Consider the following 18,563-nt stretch of genomic DNA (forward strand, 5'->3'; position numbering starts at 1 on the left):
TGTAATTATCTCATTAGAATTATTATATTTTTCAACTGAAAATATGTATTTGTACCTTTATTTTTAAACTTAAACAAGACAAACCACATAGAGAACACAAAGAAAGACACACGTAAACTGTTTACTATAACAAATTATACATGAGAAAGAAATAATATAAAAAATAACAAAGTTTTTTTTTTTTTAGATTTTAACAAAAATTTAAGTTAATAACTTTACTGGTCAACTTTTTTGAAGCATGAGTATCAAAACTTGGTATAGTTATTTATTAAACGATGTTTTCTAATAGTCTAAAAAAATAAACTTTTTGTTATACAGTAAGGACTGCTCTCAAGTATTAGGTAAATATAAGTTTACTCCTAAAGACATATGAAAATTATACCCCCACTGCAATAAAATTAGTTAAACTACTAGCTTATTGTAAAAAATTTCCACAAATTAAGAAAAAGGTTATACCATACCATTCATACTTATTTTATACTTTTAACTAGTTTATTTTAAAACCTTATTTTAGAAATAAAGAACTTTTTCGTCGGTATTTTACTGATTATATTTTTTTAAGCTTTTAACTTTAGTATAATGTAAATTTTGATATCAGGTCAAGTTCGACGTTGATCCAGTGAACATACTTGAGCAGTCTATAGGTCAGGATCCTGAAAGTTTCATGAAAGTTTTATTGGTGTTTCAAATTGTGCTAGTAACGATGTACATAATCGTAGTGACTTTCATCGTTCTACTCACACCAAAGACAATTCACGATGAAAATGCAGACGAGCAAACAGTTAAAGACTCTCAAGGTCTTCTTGAAACATTGGTAAGACAACTACTGTACTGAAGTAGTCACACACTTTAAAGAAATAAATGTTTATACGAAATAGGTTAATAACTTAACTAGTTTTAAACATTGCTCTTAAAATACTTAATGCTTCGAAACTGAGCATAAAGAGAACATGAACTTGTTATAGAAAACTAATAATTATATATAAATATACTTTCACGGTCTAGGGTTTTCGCCGATTTTTATTTGATGTTATCACTAAGAGCGTACAAGCTGTTTCGCTAGTTGACAATGTACTTTAAGTTGCATGGCAGTTAAACAATCGTATATCATTAATTATATTAGCAAATGATAGTTTGTTGTAAAACGTGGTAGCTGTTCGTAAATTAACAACTACAGTTTTTTTTTGTTGACGACTGACTAGCGAACACAGTTACCATGACTTTAGCCTTTTATTTACCCTTGTGTTTGGTTTATTATATTTTTTTTTTATTTAAAATACTTTTGGAAACAACTTTTGCGAGTTTTAGTAAAAACGAAACTCGGGTTTCAGTCTATCGAGAGCTCAGGTCTGATGATCCAGATAATATGATCACAGCTTGTTCTTAAAAACAATTTCATAAGAAAAAATTGCCTTTGTTCATTTTAAGCTTATGAATCGTCAAATAATAAAAAAAACATTAAACTGTTTGAATGATACTTCTAGGCAAAATAATTTTAATTTATTTAAAGGTAGCAATTAAAATGCTTTTAAATTAGTTTTATTATATTAAAGAAAAGTTTTTTTAAATGTCCTTAATATACTAGGATATATGACAATTAAAACTCTATAAAAAAGTATAAGGGACTACATCTTAAGAAGTAATTTAAATCTAAACAAAAAATTTGCTCGTGTACGTCTATTTAAAAAGATTATGATAGGAAGAAAAAGTGTTTTGAAAATATTAAAAGTTTAAATTCAATATGACTAAAAAAGTCGTTTTTTAATCATATCTTTAAAAACATTTTGAATTATACGTAGGTCTAGTTGTTTTCAGGATGGTGATAAAAAATTATAAATATGTATATATATAGCATAAAATACATAATTTACATTATTTCAGAATTTTTAGAATCAAAGTTGAATTAATTCATAAGTTCTTATAAACTATTAAAAAATGATATAAACGTGTTTTCAAAACTGTTGTTTTGTCAATTTTTTTTTACTAAACGTTTTTTATACAGTCTTTGGTGCGTGATAATTTAAAAGTAAATATGACGCTGTGATATCTGTATTTTTTTATCTATAAAAAATAGTATATTCAAAGTGTGTTTATAATAACAAACAGAGACAAGGCGATTCTTCAAATTCCAACTCGTGTGAAAGTGGAGAGGACTGACTTGCTTTGAAAAACAAAACCATCTGAGTTAATCGCTATGAAATGTACAAAATATTTTTTAGTTACGAAAGAGTTACCCTGAGTAATTCCTTTTACTTTAATCAGATTGACATATTTAGTTTTATAAGCTATATATTCATGACGACATTTTATAAAAGTCTGTGTTTTTTGATATACTATCGTTTCAGTATATTATCTACTAACATAGTTATAAATCAAGTAATATTACATTTGAATTAATTTTTTAAATTATACTTTAACATTTTGTTTATATTTATTATTAGTAGTTTAAATTTTCAAAGCTACACGATTAAAACATCAAGCAGATTTTTAGTAGCTGTTTACCTAACATTATATCTATACTGATTAAAATAACTCACCATACGTTTTAACTAACATTTTTTATATAAAAACTTCGCTTTATTTTTTCGTATAATTTTTCAATGTATTTAATAAACTTTTTGTCCTTTGTTTGTTTTCAAACTACACTTTATTTATATATTTACAAAAAACAATTTTGGATATTAACTTGATTCTACAAAAATACTAACTAAAAAACAGCAGGATGAACTTGACATTAAAGAAGTAAGTTAATAAATTTTGACATGAAAGCATTTTCAGGATTTTATTAATTTTAAAGCTATGAAAGTATACTTTAGTAAGACTCCAAAAGTCTATTAAGTTATAATAAATTTTAAAATATTGTTATTTAAACGCGCTTAGGTAATAACTTTTTGATATATTTTTAGCACGAGACAAAAATCTAAATCTGCTGCACCTTTTTAAAGTAAAAATCATTTCAGAATGAGACATTAACCCTTATATTTTTTATGTACCGTTTAAATGTTGCTAGATACATTTGTTAACAAATTGAATAAAATAAAAAGTCTCCATTTCTAAAATCAAAACTTTGTATTTTGTGAAGTGCTGTAGATAAACTTAAACTAGTAACAGGAATTAATTAGCTAGGTTGTTAAAACAGTATTAATTTTTTCCTTATATAAGAATTGCTGTAAAAAAAAAATCTCTTTAATAAAAAAATAATATACCACATTAATAGTAAGTTAGTGTGTGTAACTTTTTTATCGGTTCTTTTCAATTCTCATCTGATCACTTTTTAGTGACTAATTACCACCAAAAAGACACTATATCTCTAACAAGTTTTCAAAAAATGCTAAAAATATATTTTTTGGTTTATTTAGATTTTAAATTAGAATAATGAAAATTTTTCTTTACATTCTTTTATAAAAATCAAGCTTGCAAAACAAATACAACAAAACTTTTTTTTGTTTCGATTGACAATTAATAGTCAAAGAAGAAGTTTTTTTATTAAAAAACCAACATAATTCTAAAACCTTAGTATGTTAAGGAAATAAGTTCAATATTTCTGATATTTTATTCTTAAAATAAGAAGGACATTTTAAACGCCGAAAAGAATTTTCAGTTTTGTAATACCTATGGTTAACAATGATGTTATTTTTGGACTTGGGTGGTTGGTTTATTTGGTCGTGTCGTGTTCAACACTTGAAATTTTACAGCCTATATTTTTGATTGCATTTTCCAATCTCTTTCGGATAACTGTTGACGAGAAAAGTCCTTTAAACAAGCACATCGCCATTCTAAGTCACTTAAGCCTTCATCACCACTGTCGATTTTTAGCACTGTGATGATAGAGGTTTGAAGAAATATTTATATTACAATTATGAAAATAATATACAACAAGAAAACCAGTACAAGTACTAAATTTTGGTGATTAAATTTTTTTCCTTAATTTATACGAAGTGTACCACACTACAAAGTGTTGCAGCGGAAAAAATTACCACTTAAGAGTAAAAACAAATATAAAAAGACTAAGAAAATTATGATCCAGTTACTATTTTTTTTTATTTTCTGACATTTTTCACATGTTTTAGATGACCAAGAAATACTGTATTTGCCTCAAACTACTGGATTTTCTTACTTTAGAACCACCAAGTCATTGACTAGCTGTTTTAACTATCGACCGACGGAGGTTATTATCTGACTCCGTGCGTTATAATAATATCGGCGATGCTATTTAAATGTTTAGAATTGACTTAGCTAAGTCGACTTAATGAAATGAGAGTTAAACTTAGACTATAATTTAATGCTTAGCCTAATTAAATAGTTAGATTGTTAGAATGCTTAAACTAATTGTATATAAGAAATAGAGTTCTAGAAATAAAAGCTGTATTATGATGAATATAAACTACGATAAACACATTAACAAAACATAGCAAACTATACAAATAACTTCTTCAATTCAAAGGTGCATACAACAAACAGTCGCCTTCGTACAAGAAGTACGAGGCGAACACAACCTTTTAAACACGATATGTTATTAATACAAAGCTAAAAACTAACTACCCAAAAAACTAGCGCTTTACTGAATTTAAGCGTTTTTAATTTTGAGAGAAAAGAAAGAAAAGAACAGTGCTAACTGTTACACTGTCTTTTATGTTAATCATTGCTCACATCATATAAATATTTTATCAGTAAATGGGTCACCAAATCAATCAATGATTTTTTTAGATCCTGTAGAGATAGGGTTGAATCTGTTGTTTTATTGTTACAGTTTGGTTGTAATTTAAGAGTACTTAATTATTTGTTTCAAACGCAAGTTTTGATGGTGTTCTAATTTTGGTTGCAATATTGTCCGCCAAAACCACGCTTTTTAGAGTAGTAAAGTTTTTCTTCAAGCATATGTAGTATTTCAACTTATATCTTAACAAATGTTATAACACAAATGTTGCAATCGGACTAATTAAGTAACCTTTTGCATATTTATAACAAAAATAATTTCGCCCCTTACAAGCATACCCGCATTTCTACAACGGTACTAAACTTAGGTTTGAATGAACATTATTTATAAATTATTTGCAGTTTTATAAGCGTGCAAATTAACTATTTTATTACCGGTTTCGGCGAATAAGAAATCTGACCTTGTCAAATAGATAAATAAAGAGTTCCTAATCTACTGGTCTACTCAAATAAACTGATTTTCAAATTTTATTCAGAAGTTTAAATTTTTTAAAGCATTTAAACTAAAATTATGCAAATTTTCCAAAAAAAAATATTTAGCCTGACGCTTATGAACCCTGAAACTACTGTATTGCATATTAAGAATTTTTTGTTTGCACAAATACAAGAAACCATTTAAGAATATTTTGTTACTAAACAAGATCTGCTATAACATACTTCATTTAAAAAAATCTTCCTAAACGACTTAATCTTATTCTCATATGATTTTCTTTTAAAGTACAGACTTATTTTTATAACAACTTTTCTTTTTTTTGTCCAGTTAACTTTTTAACTATGAAACCCACTACCTACATTTTATAATTTCTATATACTTTGTATTTACTATTGTTTTTATTAATTATAACAAATAAAACTCCTGTATAACTGCCTTTTTTTTCTTATGTTTACTGAAATTTAAATAACCAAGTTAGTCTTTTAGAAAATCAATGTCTAAAATTGTTTTGTGAATTAAAAAACAAACGACTTAAATTAGCATCTGTACAAGCGCTTTATTGTTTTAAAGTAAATTTTAACTAAGTAACCAAAAAAATTCAAAACCATTTAGAAGTAGATCAAGAAACTGTTAACTTTTGAAAGTTAATGATTGTGTACATTTAGAAACCATTGGAAGTATAGTAATGATTGTACACTTAAAGATAATTGAAACCATTAAAAGAAAATTAATTTATATTGCAAAAAAAAATATTGCAACTAATAATATGGCACATAAATAATTTAAAACAAAAAATTCAACCGAAATTATTAAAAAAAAACAGTTTTAACATATAAAAGTTCATTTGGTTTTGTACAACTGAGGATAAGTCAGAGGGTCGAAAGGAATTTTGTTGTAGTCAGGATTCTCCTCAGCTTTCTTGTAAACTGGAAACTCCTCACCTTTCATCCATCTGGAAATTCTGCGGCGACTTATTCTTTTTTCCGGGTTGCAAAAACAACAAACTGATGTTTTGTTCTTGTCGTGAGCAATTTTTTCACGGACGACAGCTGGAAGCAAGGCTGACTTGCAGCTACCACCGGTAGTTTGAGAAGTCAGCAAATTTTTCTGCTCCCTTATCGATTTTCTGCTCGACTTTTTCGAGTAGCGACTCTTTGCATTGCGCGGCAGCAGATTGGCGTCATCGTGGTTCTAAAACAAGAAATTTCATGATGAACTGCAATACTTCCTTGTTGTCGTTATAAACAACACATTTGAAAAAATTGTTGCTTTTTTGTATGTTAACATAACTATTTTTTAATTATTTGCACTTAGACATTTAATTCTAGACTTACATAATACGTATAAATTTTTAGAGCTGCATCACAAATGTTTATGCACAAAACACTATTGTTTTTTAGGTTTAAATAATATAACAGATTTTAATTAAAAAAATTATTAAAAATGCAGTTACTGTAAATTTCTATCAAAAATTTTAAAGGATGATTTATTCTATAAATCAATTCATACTTGTTGATAATCAGAATGTTTTATGAAAAAGCTTTAGCTTTGTAAACTATTAGATTGTAAAACTTAATTTAAAGCTCAAGAAAAGTTAGTTTCTTTTTAATGCTCATAAAATGTTTTGTTTTTTTCATTTAAAATATGAAAAAACATTTATTTGTACTAACTTATAAACTTGTTCTATATTAGCTTGCAGCAAAATATTTTGTTTAAAAGTAACAACTTTATAACTTATTAGAGTTATAACAAAATTTAACTAAATAAAATACGTGTTAAAAATCTTTTTGTCATGTAACTTGGGTAAGATTGGCCAAAAAAAGAGTGAAAGGTGACTAGTTTCCAGTTTACGAGAAAGACCAAAAAAGAAATACTTTTATAATAGCTTTTAAGGACATAATGCAATAAATTCAAAAGAAAAATAACGATCTTTTTAATATCTTAGATTAACCATAAATTTCAGTTCTAAATAATTCACACCTATCGTACCTGAAGCACTTTTAGACTTCTAGTGCTCGACACTTTGGTATATGAACTTTGAAATGCGGCACTTCCAGCAAAACTGACTAAATTGCTACTTTGAGCTGTTTTAGAAACATCTACTTTTTCAAGACTGTTCTCATCTGTTAATAAATCAGTATTACCAGTAAATTTTTTGAAATTAAGGACAGTTATAAAAATTAAACTTAGTTGTTGAAATTTTGTGGGGAATAGTTTATCATAAACTATAACTATTTGAAATTTAATAATTGTATTTGAGAGTCATAACTTTTTTTTTAGCTATAATTCGAAAAACATATTTGCTTTTTGGGTTTAAAAATTACATTAAAATTGTATAACATAAACCTAAAAGTACATAACCTTTCAGAAGTTATTTTCTGTTAATAAAACCAGTAAATAGAAATAAAAACATTAAATAACATAATCTGTTTTGCAACACTAAATGTAAAACAGAATATGTATTGTTCAAACAATAATAAAGAAAATTAAAGTTTTTTTTTGTAATAACTTGTCAAATCAATTCAGCAGTCTGCCACATAAGTTCCCGTACCGTAAACATTCGCATTTTTCAAAAAAAAAACCTTAGGTTCATTGTTTAGTTGAAAATTTTAATTTTTTATTTAGAATTTCAATTATATACTTTTCTAGCATCACTATTGAAGCATATAAGATACTATTTGAATAAGATTTACAATTTCATTTTGAAAATCCGCTTTGCGGTGAGTCACTGTAATCGTTTCTCTCTAAAATAACAAATTATGAATTTTAATTATATCATAATTTAGCTTTTTAAAACTATATTTAGGATAATTCTAAAACAAAAACACTTTTGTGTTTATCCTTGCTATATTTAAAAAAGCAGATTGGAATTAAATTTTTATGCATTTAAAACTAGGTAAGGTTAGAAGCATACGAGCTTTTATATTTATTTATGGAAACTTTACATTCTTATAGAAAATTTTGATTAACTAAGGCTATAAAAATAATAAATAACAAATAGGCCTTAACATTAGTTTCAAGTCCAATTCTGAACCTGCAATGGTTCTACACTATTGCAGTATATATTCGTAATTTTGACCTGGGTTAAACATGCGATGTTACCAGCAGACTGCTGTAATTTTTATATAGTTTTCGTTTTTTTATTAAACATTATTTATACATTTTAAACTAAATCAAGGCTTTTTTTATTTATATTTTATTACTTATGTCCGATATGTGTTTTAAACTTTAATCAAGTTGTTTATTAAAGTTATACCTCTGAACTCTATCTATCAATGGTAAAAAACTATATTATTATATTTTTAATAAATTTGAGTATATACAGGGTTGCCTAAGGTTTTTTGGATTTTTTTGTAAGGTTTTCTGAATTTCTTCCGGATTTCTGAGAGTAAAACTTTTTTGATCCATTTTTATTATAATACTAAATTTAGGGTGGATTAAAATATTGAAAAGATAGTGTAATGCTACTTTTAATGTGTTTTTTAATATTCAAACTTTTTTAAAACACCAAAAAAAAAATTATATACAGTAACCTCTCGGATCTTTACGCACTCGTGACGTTACGCACTCTCGTTTAGTTACGCATTTCAAAATTCTATAAAATTCAGAAAATATTTTTTCTTTTAATATTGCACAAATTAAGTTTAATCTATATTTTTAAATTAAAATTTGTTATTGAATGCTAACACACCTCTCTATATCTTTGACTTTATAAATTTATGTTCCTTGACTAATTGATAAACATTTAGTTATACCTCAGTGTATCAGAAATTTTGTTAACAATAAGATATTAAATAAAAATTCTGAAATAAACATAACTGTGTTTAATAATGAAAGTATAATGAAATAATGAGAGTTTAAAACACAAAGAAATAATACAGCAATCTTGCCCTATATATTAATAAACACCATTTTATAATTGTAAAGAAATGCTTAATTATAAATTAAATTTGCTAAGTAGAATAGAATATAAATGTCACATATAAAATACTTATTATTAAAATAGTAAAATTATTTTTACTCGTATTATTAATTTATGGAAATTTAAATCTTTTTTTAATATATGTATAGTTTAATCTGTTGTTTTCATATTTATAAATAAAGTAAACAAATAGTTAAAAGTGAGAAAGTGCCCAGTCTGCTTTTAACTAGAAGCAATATTAAAAAACAGCCACTATAGTAAGTATATTGGTACCTCTCGTTTCTTTACGATCTCTCATATCTTTACGCACTTTTTCTGTTGACAAAATGTGCGTAAATAAGCGAGAGGTTACTGTATATGTAAGATTTTTCGTATTTAATTTAAATTTCATTAATTTCAATGCATGATTTGTTTAAGATTCCAGGTTTTTTAAAGATTTTTGTTCAAATTCTAGGGTTTTTCATATTTTTTAAAGTTTTTCATATTCCAGGTTTTTCTAGGTTTTTAAGCCTAACTTGCCAGATTCCAGTTTTTTCCAGGATTCAAGATTTTTTGGCAACCTTGTCTAAATAAAAATTTAATAACTTAGTTCAAAACTACATAAATAAAAAATAACAGCATCATTATTTAGCACTATGTTTTCACTAATATATCTCCTAAACTCAACCCATAACTAACAATACTACCAACCGTTTTCAAATGAGTACTGTGGTGCAAACTCTTCACTGTTAAGTGTTCCTTTTGAATGTGGCATTAAGTTAAAGTTTACAGCAGATTTATCCGCCAGTGAGTTAATTGTCGAAAATTCTATTTTCCCGAATCCACTAGATGTTTTCTACAATTTTAATTTTTTATGCTCAACTTTTAAATTGTAATTTTTTGTTATATTCTTAGAAAAACGTAAAAAGTTTGTAAAACTGAAGTATTATTTTGCTATTAATTCTACAAAGCTTTTTTTAATAAACTAAATATGATGTTTTCAATCATTTAAACTAAGTTCATGGTGGAAAACATTTTTTTCTGAAATTTAATTCTATTTTGAATTAAATAAATATTTAATCAAGCTATGAGTTGTTTGGAAAATTTTTCAAATGGCAAAATAAATTTTGAAAAGTAACGGGTCAAAATGGAGAGTTAAATAGGAACTCACACTCGGCGAATAGAACAATAAAGCACAAATTATTTTAAAATTTCCTTATCCTACAACTTTTAAAGAAAAGTTTTTAAACTTTTTATAAGCTAGAAAACATTTTTTTTTACTTTTTAATCTTAAACTAGATAACTTCGTACACTTTTATTTACTTTTCTCTGAACATCCGATGTTTTTTTATTTATGAAAAGTCCTGGAAGGAAAATTTAATAAAAAAATAACATTTCTAGCTTTAAAAAACGTAAGAGGATTCAAAACTTTAACAATTTTGGCCATTATTCTCTTACTATACAACTCTACCTAAACTTTTGATTTATAAAATTTATTACATCTCAAAAATTCATATTAAAATAATAAAAACATCATGTTATAGTTCAAAATTAATACCTTTAGACAAGGATTTATGTTAATTTTCGTATAAAAAAGTTCTTAGACCCAAGACCTCATTTATGACCTTTTATGTATCTATTTTGATGTTAGTTTGCTAATAAAGTAATATTTAGCCTAATTTAAAAAAAAACATTAGGTTGCTTACAAAAAATGCGACTTTAGAATTTTCAGCTATAAATAAAAATTATTTTTGTTTGGCAAATATATCAAAACCACCTTGTGCAAAATTCTAAATGATTTTAAAAAGTCTTTACAGAAGCTTTTTTCGATTTTCTGAAAACAACCCTAATGTGAACTGTATGGACCCAAAAAATGCGACCTTAGAGTTTTAAGCTGAAAATTGTTTTACATGTGGCAATTATCACAAAAACACATTGGGCAGAATTTAATGCGATTTAAAGAAGATTCAATGAATACACCTCCTTATTTTGTGTATACTTCTATCTTTTTTTTTTTAGAAATTTTCTTTAATTTTATTATTTTCGAAAAAACAAAAATTGCCTGCATGAAATTTTTTCAAATCGTTTCTGCACAATGTGCCTATTCGATAAATGCCAATTGTAAGCACTTACTTGGGGCTGTTATAATTAGTTATATTTATAATTTTCAGTTTATCTTTAAGTTACTTTATAAAGCTTAATAAAAAAATTTTAAGGGAAGCATAAGTTTAAGCCAACTACTAAGAGATATCTTATAACACTTATATTTCAATATGAACCAAACATTTCTAGTAGTATAGATTTATACGAAAATCTCCACAGTAGTAAATGACTGTAACAAGCAGCATGTAACAAGTTATTAAAAATGCAATAACACTATAGCTTTCTTTTTAATTCATACCTTGTTTGGGCTGCTTGTAAGAATACGCTTTTTTGGACTCTTAAGAGGAGAGTTTTCAGAAATATTGATCTGTAAATTATAATAACAAACATTATATTGGGAAAATACAATTGCAAAAATAAACTAAAAATATTTTGTATTTAGAAAAGCTGCAACTTAATTTTTTTTAATCAAATTTTGTGCTTAATGAGATTATATAGCCTCAAAACATTTTTAAAACCTAAACAAAGCGAGATTTAAAAAGTATATCTTTGGTATTACTATTAGTTTTTACAGATTATGATACCGTAAAATTCAAAGCTTTCGTTTAAAGTAAGAGTTTAAAAGGGTTGCCACAAGTATTTAAAATTTATTCACAGAGAGTTGTAGCTAAAATACTAAACTATCTTTATTAAATTAATTAAAATTAAATTTAAAAATTGGAAACAATTAAGCGTTCTTTTTAAAGGTAAAAATTTACACAATCCTAACTAATGAGATTAATTACAGGAAAATAAAATATATAAAAAACTGTTGAGGAAAACATTTAGAAAGAGTTTAACAAAAAAATGACTAACCACTTATATATAACATTTATCACTATTGTAAAGGGTAAAAAAACTGATTAGAATTATATATCATAGATGGCTACACTAAAATCTATAAAAAACGATAACTTTGTATAATAAACTGACGTTATAACTATATAAAACAATAACTTTACGCTTTTTAAAAAATCAATGAGAAACTTATACTATGAAAAAATAAAAAAAAACTTATGAAAAAAATCTATAGAAAACTGAAACTTTTTGAATCAAAATTAGACTTTTTTATTCAAAGTAACTAATATAAAATTTGTACTCGTATTAGAACAAAATTGACATTACTGCGTAAAACCATATACATTATTATGTTGTAATTCACTCTAATATCAACAAAAATATATTTTCACAACATACCATTGGGGGCTTGGATATGAGCACCTGTTTTTCTAAAAACAAAAAATGTTAGTAATAATATAATACAAATCTGTACTTTTACTTTTTTTCTGTATTTACCAACTTTAAGATGACTTTTTGTTATAAAGTATGTGTTAAATACTATCTAAAACCTAATACCAACATACCAACAAATTATTACTCATGCTATACTGTAAATAAAAAATGGTCTGTAAAAACTATTGTAGATATTTTTAACTATCTTTAAAACTTTAAATTTTTTGAACAGATTTATATCAAAAATAAATGTAAAGTAAAAAACTTAAAAATGAAAACTGTAAGTCATTAATTGTCAGTTATTTTTAAGCTTTAAACTATAATAAATTAAAAACTATTTCTATATACACAAGTACCCCAATTGTTTTTTTAAGCTTTTAGTAAAAGGTATTTATTAAAAAGCCAAAATTCATACAATCATACTTAGTAATCTTCTTTTATCTGATTTACTAAAAAGCGTGTACAAAAATATTTTTTATCTTGCATCATGATTTTTTTTTAACTTTAAACTCCTTGCATGGTAGTTTATCCACTTTAGTTTATGTAAAACTTTGTAAACATTTTTCAAAAAGATACCTTTGAGAACTCATTAAAACCATCAACTTTTAGAACTTTCAAATTAAAAAATTAAAAAGTTATCAAATTCAAAACACATGACTTAAAAGTACAAATGCTTTAAAAACTATATTAACTAAACACTAACTTTCAAAAAACTAAACTACAAAATAATATTTATATGTTTACATAAACATGTAAATCAAAGATTACGTTTAAATATTAGAAAATTGCTATATTTATACAACTAATACAAGCTTTATCAAATTTTAATTGTGGATAAAAATCAATTCTAAGACAAAAGTTCGTTTGAATTATGTTTTTTACAGATCTGATAAAAATACAACTAAATTGAACCTTTAACACTTAGTATTGGTATAAACTATCTATTTTCAAAAACAATCAGTAAAATATGAGGGTTAGGGTAAAGAGCATTTTTCACAAAATTTAACAAAGGCTTATTCTTATATGAAAGCTTAAAGTATAAATTATAAGTCAGTTCCTATAAATGTATAAGCCTAAGTTAAAATTCATTTTAGATATAGTAAATTGTAAAACTCAAATTGTAGTACAAACGCATTTTTTTCATACTCATTTTTCTTAAAATTTTCAAAATTATTTTCTGAACATTTTTTTCTTTTCTTTTTAAGCAACTAACATGACCTCAAATTTAAAAAAAATCTTAAAAAGGTGTTTTTACAGAAGTAAAAAAGTTCCTTAACTTAAAAGATTTAAATATTATTTATTGATTTATTGTAAAATTTTGAAGAAAAATGGTGAACAAATGAATGATACGATAGATTTTTGGTGAAATAGAACTTTTTACTTCTTAATTTAAATCTTCCATAAAGAACATACCAAACTCAACGACTTAGAGTGCTTATACCTCAAAAACAACTTTGTACTTTATCAAGTGGTAAAAATTTTCTGATAGCTAAGAAAAAACTCTATAATATAAGATCAATTTATAAAAAACAAGGTGGCCCCCGTTTGCCCTTAATAACAAAGGTTATATAAACTAATATATTTAAGTCAACTAACCATGGTATTATGTATCAATTTCAAAATTTAATAACTTAAATTATAAATCACCATAACAAAAGACTGAATTAGTCAAAGTTTACCAAGTTACAACTCAATTTTGATAGCCTTTTTAATAACAAATTTACTTAATTAGACCATTTTCTGCTAAAACAACTCTTTTACTGAAAACTAAAAACATTTTATTACAAATCAAATTGATAAAAGACTAGCTAAGACTAATACAAAGTTGATTTTATTGTATATTGACCAAATTATTAAATAACTTACTTTGTAAGTTTTATATACTGAATATTGAAAAGCCAAAAAATCCGTATACATATATCATCAAGTATCGAAAAAGTAAGACATAAAAAATACATTTTGGTCCACAACAAAAAAATTACAAAACCTTAACTTAAAACAAAAACAACCAAATATATTGTAAACTCTTGCTTTAAAAGTAGTTTTGAAAACAAATGTTGAATATACACATACCAAATCTTATAATGTTATAGTATTACTTTTTTAGTCAAGAGTTGTCTGATACAATTCTACAGTGTGTACACATATCATGTCATTACAATTAAAATCTTTAATTAGAAAGACTAAAAACAGTTCTTGATCTATTGCCCTTAACTTTAAAAAAATACCGTGTGTAAGTCATCACACGTGTCGGGCCGATATCTGACAACCCGCACTTAAAGAAAATCTTTTAACTTTTGAAATAAAATTATTAAAAAAAACTAAGCCACATGTTATTTAGGGATTTCAATAATGTAAATGATTACAAATTTACAAAACTTTAATGAACAAACTGTAGTTAAATTTTGAAATGTTGTGAGATACAATAAAATTTCATAAAAATAACCTTTTATGGGTGAAATATCTAGCAACTTTTTACCCAAACTCCAACATTTGTTGTGTGCTAAGGTTGAACTTGCTAGAGGTAGATTATTATATATCTTTAAGTCAGCTACAAACTCTTTACTTAGTTCTAAGCTTCTTTTTATTGAAACTTCTTTAAACGCACGACTTTCTTGTATTTCATCAAGAGATGAATCTTCAGTTGCTGCAAAAGTTTTTGAGTTGATTCAAAAAAAAACTTACTAACCTTTTATATAAACTAAAAAGTTTGCATCGGCCTTTAAGAGATTTTTTAAAAGTTAATCTTATTTTGTGCGGTATTGTCTTAGCTTCTAGACATTTTTAACCTCTTAACAAAACTCTAATTATCTTTTGAGATATTAGCCATTATAGTTGGTTAGCTCAATAGGTTCCTAATGGAAGAGGCAAACCAAAATATTTTTTTACTAAAAATCTATTTTCCCTCCATTTTTAATCTACTTTTCTTCAAATTTTTACAATTAGCTCATTACTAATAATTAAATCTTTTTTAAGCACGATTTTTTTTAAATTTGATAATAAATACTTTGTTAGGCAAAACTTTTAATTCTCTAAAATTTTTATTTTCAAATATTTTCAAAATTCCATCATTTGAAGTATTTTGAACTATATAACGTTTTCTGTCAATTGAGATCTCTAGCTAAGAAAATGGAGAATATTTTGAATTTTTTTTTCAAATTTTCTTATTTATTTGAAAATTGGGCAAGTTCATGATTATTATAAATAAATAGTATTAATAAAAACTATTTAGTTATTAAAATCTTAACTTTTTAGAAAAGTTTCATTTGAGCTAATAAAAAAAAGTGGTTTAGCTGATAAAAAAAAAAGTATAAATAAATTACTAACTTAAACTAAAAGTACTTGATGTTCCACTTAGGTCTTCATTTTTCTGCAAAATAGATAAAACTTATTTTTTCTTAAATTATATAAAAAATGTATATGTATAAAAAACCTTTTTTATTAGAATAAGGCTGTCATTGATAGTAGAAGGTCTGAGGTCTCTTTTAAACATATATTTCTTCTTTAACTTTTTTTGACCTAAAATTTCATTAAATTTTTTATCTTTCCTAGTGTTCATCAAGACCTTCTTTGTTGATCATTTAAATATACAACAAACTGTTAAATAAATACTAGGTGTTAACCGAAAAAATTCTACAATTGCACTTTTTTAGTATTACTAATTGTGTGCATGTTAGCTCGAAAAATTAATTTTTTCTATTAAAATTGCTTCATTTAAAGTCAATTAGACAAGTTTGGTCACGTGACAAATATTAGCCAGACGGCTTCACAATACTATTCAATAAAAAAGCAGTATAACAACGAAAGTTAATCTCAATTATATGTACAACAAAAAAACGCCAGAGCTTCGTAACTATTTTTTGATCAGTTCAATTTGTTTGGTAAAATATGTTAATTTAAACTAGAGAAAAAAAATTTATATTAAACTAACAAAAACTTTAAGCGAATAAACTAAATCAAAAAAATATCTATATAACAACTTAATCACAAAAGCGAATGTAGTAAATAGTTCTTGTGCTAATTGCTTACTTAAACTTTAACTGGCAAGCTTGTAAGACACTAAAAAGTATTTCATTTCAAATGTGGTGTGTTGGATGTTAAACAACTAGCTAAAAAACTCAATGTCATAAAAGTTATAAATAAGGCAAGCTTTTAAATGTTGTTCACCAGAAGCAGTTTAGTTAAAAATCACTATTATTAAGCAATTTTACTTATTTAGAAATGGTAGCAACATGACATTATACTTAAATTTTTTGATGATTTATTTACAAAATACTTTTAAAAACTTATCATGGAAAAAATCCAAATCACAATGTCTATTAAACAAAACTATAATACAAATTTTATCTTAACTTAAAATAATAACTAAAGCCATTAAAAAATATTGAATGGAAGATAAAATTGCTTTTAAAAACAATAATGCTTTAAGATAATTTTACTTTAAACTACTACAACTGAAACAAGGTAATTTAAGAAATGTAACGTAATGTAAAATTAAGAATTATAATTAATGTTATTACATTTTATTAAAACATATTGATAATAGTTGCTAAAAATTATGGTAAACAGACAACAAACTACCAGTCAAAGGTTTTATCATTATTTAAGTTCATATTATGTGTATAAATACATTATACTTCTAATGTACTAACTAAATAAACCACAGAGAAAACATTAATTCTAAGTTGTATCACTATGTTAACTCTCTATTTAGTTCTAAAAACATCAACAAAACTTATATTACAGCTTTTGAATTGGCATTGAAAACTTTTGAGTCAAGTCAGTGCTTTTCTCCTACAAAACTACCATTTTGAACACATTTATTATCTTCCAAATTTTCACCTTTGAATTTGTTTTCATCTGGCTTTGCAGTAACTTTTGTTTCAGTTGCTAACTTTTCATTTTTAGAAGCAGAACAAACCATATCAGCAGCAAAAACATTAGTATTAGGTATAAGACCATACAAATAGCTTGTCAACTTTAGTTCATAGCTGAAATCTTGTGCATCAGTATTTAGTGGAGCTTTCATTTTCTTGTTGTGCTCATCTTGCTGTGCTCTCCACTTACGCTTTTTTGCCTCATGCTTTTTTTCAAGTTCAATTACATCTTTGCTTAAGTTATTGCAGTGTTTATTTAATATTTCAACTTGTCTCCGCTTACTATCAAGCTTTGTTGAAGTAACAATACCTTCTCCAGTTGGCACTGTGTTAGTGTCAGATAAAATGTCACTCATCAAGCGATGACACATGCCAAATCTGTAACCAGAGGCTTGCTTTACAGAATAGTCCATTTCACCACTTTCGTCAACTAATGCTTCAAGAAAAATACTGCCAGTTGTATTTTCTCGTTTTAACTGTTTATCATACATGTCATCAGTATCTACACGCCCCCTTCCTCTTCCATAACCCTGGAATGAATTGGAAGACTGATATATTTTTAATACTTCATGGTATGCTTTTTTCTCATTTTCATATTCATCCTTATAAACTTGTTTATCCTTTTCTGGAAGGTCTTGCCACATATTAGTAATAACTTTGGTTATTTCAGAATTTCTCAACTCTGGAAAGCGCTCTCTAACATTTTCAACTATCCTATGGTGATACTTTATATTTGGCAAATGAGGTTTTTCAGGAGCTCTTACAGGTTTAGAAATGACACCAGAATCATAGTTGTTATTTTTCATTGAACTTGCATAGCCTATTTTTGTTTTGTTGAAAGCTAAATGGTTTGCTTGCTTGTTAATATAATTCCCAATTGAGGAACTATAACTATTCAACAAATTTTTTTGAGTAGCAGCAGGGCTATTATCAATAGTACTGTTTAAACCTCTTGTTTTCCTAGACATTTTTCTTTTAATTTTTTTTAATACCTATAGAAAGATTTTTACATTATTATCTAAACCATAATGTATCAATAAAAATTTATTTAAATATCTTTATACATTTTTTTTTTGTTTTTACAACTTATTTAAAATAAAATGAAACTTTAGTTTGAGTTTATCAAAATAGGAGATATCTTTTTACAAAATAAAATATAGCATTGTCAATTGAAATAATTTTGTACATGTTTCAACAAAAGTGTAAAATAGCACTATGTAAACTAAATAATGTTTTATTTTAAATATGATTTGTTTCTTTT

At 25.4% G+C, this 18,563-nt stretch overlaps 2 protein-coding genes across 3 annotated transcripts; both read right to left on the reverse strand.

Moving 5' to 3' along the window:
* Window positions 1–5,724: 5,724 nt before the first annotated feature.
* LOC145830068 (uncharacterized) lies at window positions 5,725–16,017 on the reverse strand. Of its 2 annotated transcripts, XM_082937956.1 has the most exons (7): window positions 15,859–16,017; window positions 15,753–15,795; window positions 14,872–15,072; window positions 11,452–11,520; window positions 9,762–9,906; window positions 7,139–7,272; window positions 5,725–6,340 (listed from the first exon to the last, which is right to left on the reverse strand). In XM_082937956.1, the coding sequence occupies exons 5-7, from the start codon at window positions 9,823–9,825 to the stop codon at window positions 5,990–5,992; spliced, it is 549 nt and encodes a 182-aa protein (XP_082794082.1). In that variant the 5' UTR covers window positions 9,826–9,906; window positions 11,452–11,520; window positions 14,872–15,072; window positions 15,753–15,795; window positions 15,859–16,017; the 3' UTR covers window positions 5,725–5,989. The 2 variants fall into 2 exon arrangements, with proteins under 2 accessions (XP_082794082.1, XP_082794090.1); XM_082937964.1 differs by lacking the exons at window positions 14,872–15,072; window positions 15,753–15,795; window positions 15,859–16,017 and having other exon boundaries at window positions 11,452–11,747.
* A 1,188-nt stretch (window positions 16,018–17,205) lies between these two features.
* Window positions 17,206–18,108, reverse strand: LOC145838032 (SWI/SNF-related matrix-associated actin-dependent regulator of chromatin subfamily E member 1-like). The gene has a single exon (XM_082945557.1). It carries the CDS (start codon window positions 18,106–18,108, stop codon window positions 17,206–17,208), a length of 903 nt encoding a protein of 300 aa, XP_082801683.1.
* Window positions 18,109–18,563: the final 455 nt, after the last annotated feature.

The sequence above is a fragment of the Thalia democratica genome, chromosome 1 (assembly GCF_965202585.1).
Source record: "Thalia democratica chromosome 1, ktThaDemo2.hap1.1, whole genome shotgun sequence".
Lineage (NCBI taxonomy): Eukaryota > Metazoa > Chordata > Thaliacea > Salpida > Salpidae > Thalia > Thalia democratica.

Coding starts and splice junctions, on each gene's coding strand:
- LOC145830068 (XM_082937956.1), bottom strand. CDS start 9,825: ATGCCACATTCAAAAGGAACACTTAACAGTGAAGAGTTTGCACCACAG. Junction 7,273..9,761: donor ACAGTACTCATTTGAAAACG/GTTGGTAGTATT, acceptor ATTTATTAACAG/ATGAGAACAGTCTTGAAAAA. Junction 6,341..7,138: donor GAAGTCTAAAAGTGCTTCAG/GTACGATAGGTG, acceptor TTCTTGTTTTAG/AACCACGATGACGCCAATCT.
- LOC145838032 (XM_082945557.1), bottom strand. CDS start 18,108: ATGAAAAATAACAACTATGATTCTGGTGTCATTTCTAAACCTGTAAGA.